This window comes from Diorhabda carinulata, chromosome X (genome assembly GCF_026250575.1).
Source record: "Diorhabda carinulata isolate Delta chromosome X, icDioCari1.1, whole genome shotgun sequence".
NCBI lineage: Eukaryota > Metazoa > Arthropoda > Insecta > Coleoptera > Chrysomelidae > Diorhabda > Diorhabda carinulata.
In genome coordinates this window covers 59728299-59737413 of record NC_079472.1, presented here as the reverse complement: position 1 = coordinate 59737413, position 9115 = coordinate 59728299, and the positions used below count along the sequence as shown (strand labels likewise).

The 9115-nt window shown below is 33.6% G+C and overlaps 1 protein-coding gene across 2 annotated transcripts in view; it reads right to left on the bottom strand.

Annotated features, from left to right (window-relative positions):
* Window positions 1-2816: 2816 nt before the first annotated feature.
* LOC130901740 (zinc finger protein GLI4) overlaps window positions 2817-9115 on the bottom strand; it is a 147853-nt gene continuing 141554 nt past the window's right edge. For both annotated transcript variants that reach the window (XM_057813311.1, XM_057813312.1), the window contains one exon: window positions 2817-8930. In XM_057813311.1, coding sequence (XP_057669294.1) covers window positions 7621-8930 — 1310 coding nt within the window. In that variant the 3' untranslated portion in view covers window positions 2817-7620. The remainder of the gene's footprint in view (window positions 8931-9115) is intronic.

Here is a 9115-nt window from a genome sequence, read left to right as displayed (position 1 = left end):
ATGATTTGTCGATAGACAAGAAGAAAATAAAATTACTAAAACGTTGTAATCACATTACATAGAATTAAATAAAGATAACATTATGTTCATATTGATCAAAAATGTTGTAAATGTAGAAGACAAAGCAAAAAAGCAAATCGAAGAAAATTCCAATCACGAATCACAACTCCAAGATTCGATTCCATATAATGATCAAACTAAAGTTATAAGTTTTCACATACCAGAATATATCCCAAAATCTGGTTTCTAGTGGAAAAGGCTGACATTTTTTAGGACTACAGACGGGTTGTAAATATTATGAATACATGTACAGATCTTACCAAATATTATGGAAAGACAAGTAAAGTCCTAAAATTTTCTACTTGTTTTTAACAAAGAAATTGAAAGATTTGATATATAGATTTACTAACGGGAAAAATAAATAATATTACTTTGAAATATATCCACATAAAATAGAGTAGAAGTAGATAAAGTAAACTTTTTTGTTTTGTTTGAAATCGAAAAAAATCGCCATGGAATTTCATGAACTATTAACACCTTTTTATAGCTATGATGGAAATTGAATGAAAAAAGTTGTCTTCCTTGCTATAAGAAGGATTTGGTTATTGTTTCCTGCGATTGTAAGTGTAGAGTTCTTCCAAAGAAAACAACCCTAATCTAACTTATTCCATCCAAGGGAAACAACTCTAAATTTAAAATTTCATAAGAAATATTGGAATAGTCGCGAGACAGGACACGCTGAAATATTATCCAACGGATTTCATTAATGTTTTTCTGTCTGTCTTCATTCGATGGAGATGGAGCTGCATATAACTTCGGGATATGAGATGTCAGATTGGAAACATTCAGATGGTGATTGTCATTATAATATCATGATGGATCTTTCTTCTTAAATCATATCCAACATATCCTAGACATTTATTGATACCCAAGTGAATATTTTTTTGTCGTGTAACGATTTTGCCAGCGGTCAAATGTCGTTTTAACTAGGTTATCTACTCTCCATTTTTCACTAGATAATGAAGATACTCAAAATACTAAATATTCACGATAGTGTTTATTACAGCGCAAAATAAGATTGCGACACCCACAATATATATTTAAAATGCAAAGTGACTCGGAATTAATTGATCTCTCATTTAAAATTTCACCTTTTCTCACGAATATTTTTCCAATAATTTGAATTTTTCTCATGTATTAATTAAAACAGTCATTATTGATCACGGGAGCTATAAATTTATTGTAACCTGCTTCTAGAAGTTACATAATTATTATAAAATACTTTCCAATCGACAGCTAATTTTTAAATAAAAACGTACTCTGTCTCTTGATGTGAGAGACATCGATTGAATTGGAGTTTTTAGACAAATCAAATGTTCAGATGTAAACATGGAAACTTGCATACAAGGGCGTGTGGAACGACACGATTTCTTCTATTTATAGGTTTGCCGTTAATTTTCCCCCGCCACGGCAGTTTCAATAAAAACCAACTCGGTTTTTGTTTCCATTAAAATGTCTGCCCAAGTCATCCAGAAACCTACTCCAAAAGTCACGTTTTCTTCTGCAGATTCGTTCTCTATTATAGCCACCGAGCAGGCACATTCTGCTTTCATCTAAGAAAATAACGGAGCCCCATTGATCATCATTCCTATTAACGAGTTTTCTGGCATGTTATGTTAATTTAGGATCATAAGCTGGCCTTTTTAGCTCAAGATTAGTTGCTTTCAGTCTTCTTCTGACTGTCCATCCATTAACAACCACTCCTAGCGTTTCTCTGAGCTCTAGTTGGAATTAAATACTAGCTAAGGCGCAATTTCTCAGCAATGTACTGACAATGAAACTCATTTACATTATAAGAAAGCGATCTCTACTTAAAGAATTGATAGAACCCTTAATAACAGAAGACGTTGAAAGATTGACATTTGTACTCAAATTAAACCACCTAAATCGATGAACTACAGAAATACATTTTCCATAATTTAGAAACTCAGTTAACTAACTGACTATCCTCGAATCTTTTTTTTCCTAATAGAAAATTTTTAAGCATTTTCTACTATTTTTTCTAGGTGATTTACAGTGTTATTTGACTTGCCCGTTGTCCCTCATCATCTCTGGAGTCTTGTGCTAACAGTACAAGCACCAGTGATCATTCCAAAGGTCTTCTGCGTGGTTTGTGAATCTTATCATGTGTTTTTTTATTTTTATTGATCTTTGGTACTGGATATCTTGCAATCACTTTCATTTGACCATATATCCTAAAGTATGACCCAGAGTCCGTAGCATATTTTTAAAATTCCATCTGTAGTATTCTCAGTTTTTGAAAACTAATTTGCTTTCCATTTTATAATTTCACGACATCTCGTTGTTTTTGAATTTATTGTGTGGATGTCTGTGTGGATTATTTTGCTTTTCCATCAATAATAACTTTCTCTTTTGGTCCCTTTTCTTAGTTACGAAGCCATATGTCAATATTGAGGTTTCTTTCTCTATTTATTATTTATTTTATTATATATTTTTTTCTAGAAATGTTTATCTTATAATTGAAATTAGTTTTCTGAGGTAATAATTTATTCTCCTACCCTTATTTTAACCATTTTCTCTAGGGTATTTGTTTGTCCAACAGTTTTGTTTCTCAACCGGGAAGTGCCTTTTGGAGATGGAGTTTTTATTAAAAATCCTATAGGCTGCAGGTTTCGGTTTGCTTCAAGTGCTCCTCATTCTCTTTTATCATGTTTTGTGTCGAATACTCATACAACTATTATTTTCAGTAATGTTAATCGTGAGGAAGTAGGTGAAACAGACAAAAAAACGAAAGATAAAAATTTATTGTTTTATTGAAAATTTAATAAAAATACACAACTTTGCTAATATAGCATAAACATACAAACATTTTAAATTAAAAAACGAACCGACAACAATTACTGTATAGAAACCACAGCCTCATAATAAAAAGGATGGCTTTGTCATACGTAACAACATTTTTCAAAATTTTCTTAAACTAAACAAAGAGAAAGTCGAAACATTTCAACATTGTTGAACAAAATTCTCGTATTTAGTGGAAACTAAAAATACTAAAGGGAATTCCAGTACGCTTTAAAGACTAGATAAAAATTCGAAATAAATTAAAATGTTCAAAAATTCACTTACAGCAATGTAGAAAAACTTTTTTTTTGGTCCCAATAAGTATTTTCAGTAATACACGATCATAGTTATAACTAATGAGATAACAATTAATAGAATAAATAATTTTATGGACAAAAACGCTTAAGACATGAGAGTCGAGTTTTAAGTAAATATCAAATGTACAGGGAGAGTTTTTACCATTGAAACCGGTTATGTGATGTGGAATTCAAAAGCTAAAAATAATTTTCGTTGCAAAATAACATTTTTTTGTATAAGGATATCAATACGTAGCAAAGTATACAGGATGATCCGGGAGTGAGTAGATGACGTGCTGTTACATAAAGCTGCGAAATCAGAACTTATATTTAAGTATATCTTCTAAATTATACATTATAACATCATGATTTCTAATGAATGATTACGTATATCCATGTAGTGTATTTGACGAAATAAATAATTCTACACTATAATCTGAAGGCCAGGGGCGGCTCATGCTCAATGACTAGCAATCCGTAACTTTTACAAGGACAATCTGTACAATATAAAAATAAACAAAATAAATAGTTCAATCGATTTTTCAATAAAAAGGTACGCTTTATCAAAAATTGTAATTATTTATCAAAAATACTTACAGGAGGAATTAAAACGCAATCAAACATGTCTTGAAGAATTGAGAATAAATAAATTTGTACTACATACTATCGAATATCATATTACTGGAACAAGAAAAAACTTAAAAGAGATTAATAATAATTTTTAATCTATTAGATATAAGTTATTACTTAATATTCAATTAAAAATTGTAAGCGATTTAATTTGTTAATATCAGTTTGCTGCAAACCTTTCAAAACTCGTCATCAATAATTATCACATCATATTTAAAGCTTCATTATGGTAGAATTCACCTTTAGTGTATATGTCACATGCATTTGATGTATGATTTGGTTTTGGGAACTCGTCAGAAACTAAAACGTTGTATACTGAACGCTTTCCCGACAGAATTACACCCGCAAGTGGAACTTTTGTTAGGGTTGATCACAGCTAACACAAAACAGGTTTGTCTACATAAATTAAGTAAACTAGTTTCCATTACTTTTTAAAGAATAAGAATTAAGGAAGCCTCCTACCAAAAAATGGTCTACAACGAACTGTACGAGCAAGATGCAGAAGATACTGATCACACAACTAGTGTACGTAAAATGACATTACAATCTAACGTATCAACGTCAACTATTCATAGGATTCTTTACGAGCAGCTTCTTCACTACTTTCACATCCAGAAAGTGCATACCAAATAGAGGATTATGAATTGCTAATACATTTATTGGAAAAGTACATTTTATTAATTAATTTTGTGTTAATGTGTGGGCATGAATAGTTGATAATAATTTAGTAGATCCATAATAACCTGAATGGTCAGTGATACGAAAATGATTTCCCACTCATGTTATGTGATATAACTCTAAACATTCGCGGAGACATGTGGTTCATGCACGATGGAGCCCCTTCCAATTTCCTAAATGATGTAAAAGATAATTTTGATATAATTTTTCCTAATAGGTGCATTGGTAGGGGAGGTCTATTTGCATTACCACCACGTTTTCGTAAATTAAGTACAATGGATTCATTTTTTTCAGGATATCTTGAAAGCATATGCAACACCAGTAAAAACAAGGAACGAAATGATCGATGGAATAAATTTCAATTGTGACGCTATAAGGCGGAATCTTGGAAAGAAATATCCTCCGTAGAATGTTTTGTAGACTAACCAACTAATTTTTCCTAATGTAAATAACACGATGTGCGATAATACACAGTTTGAAATAATTACAATTTATGATAATTTTGTTCAGAATGTCTCTTTATGGCGAATGGTTTTCTTGGCATGTACAACGATCTAAAAATCTTCATATCTCCTAAACCATAAATTTTATCGAGTTGTACAGATTGTCCCTGTATCCAAGTTACTAATTGTGAACCATTGGGTATGAGCGTCGCCCTTGGCGTTCAGATAATAGTGTAAAATTATTTATTCCTTCAAATACACTACAAGGACATATGTAATCATCTATTAGAAATTCATAATGTTCGAATATATATTTTTGAAATTATACTTAAATATAAGTTCTGATTTCGCAACTCCAAATGACCATAACTCACTTTTGAATTTTTGGCATCAAGTACCTTAACTATAATCCAGAAGTTGAATGAAAATTCGAATCAACAATAACGACCAATAAATATTAATATAAACAGAGAAAACATTATAAATAGTTGTCTATAAGGCAGATTTCTCAAACTCATGAATTAAAGATAAAAATTAAAAAATATTCGAATTGATTACACAAAAACTAAATCAGCTGGGTCTTCTTTTCCAATATACATTTCGATGAGTGAGGTTACAACATTAAAGCCTCTCCCTTTATGTTATCAATTGACATAAGGCAAAGTTCAACATGTTAAAGTCAATTATTATACAATTCTGAGGAAAATATGTGGGCGTTAAACGTGATCTAATCGTCAGTATTAAATCAGAATTTAAAGTAACTATATTAACAGATAAATATCCACATTAAATATCGTAGTTTTCGAAAATAATGACTAAATGAACAGTTCCTGTATGTTTTACCTATCATTATATATTTTATTCCACATGAGAAAGTTCATTTAATAAATAGCTTACGATATGGGAATATCTGTATTGGAACTAAAGACACTGTCTTCATTATCATGTAAACCACAGTATAGTACGAGGGGGTTCAAGCCGTAATTTTTGAATGAATGCGAAAAATTTAGTTTTCGTAAACGCAATAGCGTTGGTAGTTTTGAGCAAATAATATCAGTCTGATGGGTGCCAAGACTGTCTAAATTTTGAGCATAAAATCATGCGTCTCCTGCAATAGTATGAAGAGGGAGGAGAAAATTTATTGCATCGAATATTCACTTCAGACGAGACTTGGGTATACCACCATATTCTGGAGAATAAACGTGCGCTTATGGATTGGAGGTCAAACGACAAAGACTCGCCAGTTAAAGAGAAGGTTATACTTTCAGCTGGGAAGGTGTTGGGATATAAGAGCAGTAATTGCGTATGATTTTCTCACTGAACAACGAACTGAAGAACGCGTAGTATTATAGTAAAAACACGGTAAAACCTGCCTCAAAACGACGCGATATTCCAATCCGTCGTGCGATATTGCCGCAAAACGCATACGGTTTACGATGGAAACCTTGACCGAATTGAGTTGGAAACCCATGGAGAGGCGAGTTACGTGACAAAACGAAAGATTTTTAGGAAAAGGGCATCAGAAAGCTTCCGGAGACGTAACAAAAATGTATATAATTTGACGGAGACTATCTAGAGAAACTGTTAAATATTTCAACTGTGTAACTCATTAATAAAATATTTTAGAGCAAAAATAACAAGTTTATATTTAAATAACCCTCGTAGATCTGTTACGAGTAAAGTTTCAACCCCAGCATCTTACAAAAGGTTTAGGCAATGCCTGAATCCAGCCGGACATCTATGAAATGATCTATATTTCATTCTACAGAATATTAGACGAGAAACAGGCGTATTAGAAAAAATATAATCGCTTCTAAGCGATACATAAGTTTTAAAACACGCCTTTATCTCTGATTTAATCAGTTGTACTTTGCAGCTTCTGCGGGGAGGTCAACTGAATATGCAATTTTTAATTTGTTCAATAAAATTTTATTTTACCGTTAATTTTTATATATTATTGATTTCTAGTCTTAACCAGGATAGAGATCATTTTGGTGTACCATGATCATCTTACAATATTTGTGATTTTCAAATCTCTTTGGTAAAAACGAGCTGAGGAAATAGCTACTACCTGGTGGACATATCAGCGTTATTTATATTATGCCAATAATGTGGTGACTAGCTTGAAGGAGTTCCGGCCAAATACAGAGAAAGAGCTATAAAAAGTAATAAATAGCGTCCAAATAATGCCACGAAAGCTACAGGGCGTGCTTGATAAGCACATAATTATCGTTTTGGTTAGGTTAGGTGATGTTTTCCTTTATATCTCTTATAAACCATCTATCGTTTGCCCAAGATTGGTACACCCTATATATAAATACTGATGCGATCAAATCATACCAGATGTTTAAAAAAAAAACAATATTAGATGTGTGTATTTATCTGTCAAATGTAATTGGAATCTGATGTTTCTATTTCTTTAAACAGAAAGTTTGGATTCAATAGTGATTTAAAACATTATTGTTCGGAAACTTATCGTTGCTGTAACGTTAATAAAAGTTTATCAACTATTAATGATTTAGGTAATCAATAATATCTTACTCACCTACATAATTACGATTTCAGAGGCAACATAACTTCCCGAACTACCCTCGTATATGAGATTTGTTCTCTATAAATAAATAAAAATATTTGAAAATATCTCGTCTCCTTACAATAAATACCTATAACTCTTGGCGTGGACCTCGTTTATTAACATTTCAAAACAGATCTCAATGATTTTCAGCCTTAATTTGCTCAGCCTTTATTTGAGTGGCAATGGGATCCGGTTCAAATCGTGTGTGCGTTCTCATGTGCCTCGTAATCATGTCTCTTCTACAAGCAGCATAAGGACATTGAGGACATTTGTACGGTTTCTCGCCAGTATGAGTTCTTTGATGAGTGGATAAATGATCAGATCTCGAAAACACTTGACCACAAACGCGACAAGTGTAAGGCTTCACTCCCGTATGCAGTCTCATGTGTCTAGTGAGCATGTCACTACGAGCGAAAGACCTTTTGCATACTTCGCATAAGTAAGCTTTTGCCGCGGTTTCACCGTTGTTTTGTCGACTTTTGTGTCTGGAAGCCATATGTTTAGCTAGACGATCATGTAAACTGAACATCTGACCGCACACTGGGCAAACATAAGCAACATCGGAGCCCGGTGGCATCTCTTCAACAACGGGTGACACTTCGAGATTGTATCTTGAAGCGACCGATTCTTTTGTAGTGGGCGACGCCACGTCACCCTTAACAACAGGTACAGAAACAGGTCCTCGGGGAGGCAGAAATCCAGGAGAAATCAATTGTAATGGAGGGGGAATCATGCACTCCAAACGTTCTCGACATCTGGATGACTTCATTGACAGATCCAATGGAGATTCTTGAGGAGACCAAGCATTCGAATCAACAGATCCCTTGCCGCAACCAGTCGAAAGTGTCAGAGGATGTGGCCAGGATGGTGGAGCTCTCGCTCTTTCAGCTTTTGCAGTTTCAAACCACATAGGTAAGTCTGAATCAGAATGGCTTCTCTTGCGGAATATATCTGGCAGGTACTTAGAATGCAGGTAACGTTCAAAGCTGTACGTAGGCGCTGGAGAAGATGGAGTCAAAGGTGAAATAGGTGACGCCGGAAAAAATCTGTCATAAGGATGAAGTGGTGGCGGATGATGTCCTATAACAACTCCTGTAACGCATTGATAGCAAGGACAAGTTGTCGGTCTTTGTAATAATGGAGGACTTGGACTTCCGTCATCCTTGATCCTTAACGGGCTAAATCGTATCTGGGGTGAATCGGTCGAACTGTGAGGTGACTTGTTACTTGAACTCGCGGGACTAAAAACATCTTCGTCTTCGCTTATAGTTTTGTACTTGTCTTTGTCGGTGACATCGAATTTAAATACCTCGGGTCTGTATTGTTTCTCGTGCATCATATCGATTGTTAAATCTCCTTTATTGTTATTGTACATTTCGGCAACATTGTTGTTGTTTACTGAATTATCGGGGGACGGCTCACTCTCATGGGGAGATGTATTTCCCGCTGCAACAAAATAAAATACTCGTATATACATACTATCTTCTTTTATCAAAGAAAATCAAAAATAATAACATAAAATCGATTCTCAAGACCACCTTTGAGGGTGATTAAGACACTAGATATGGTCCTATGAAGTGCCATGAGAAAAGGGATACTCCTAGAGTATCGTCTGTAGTGGTATTGTCTAC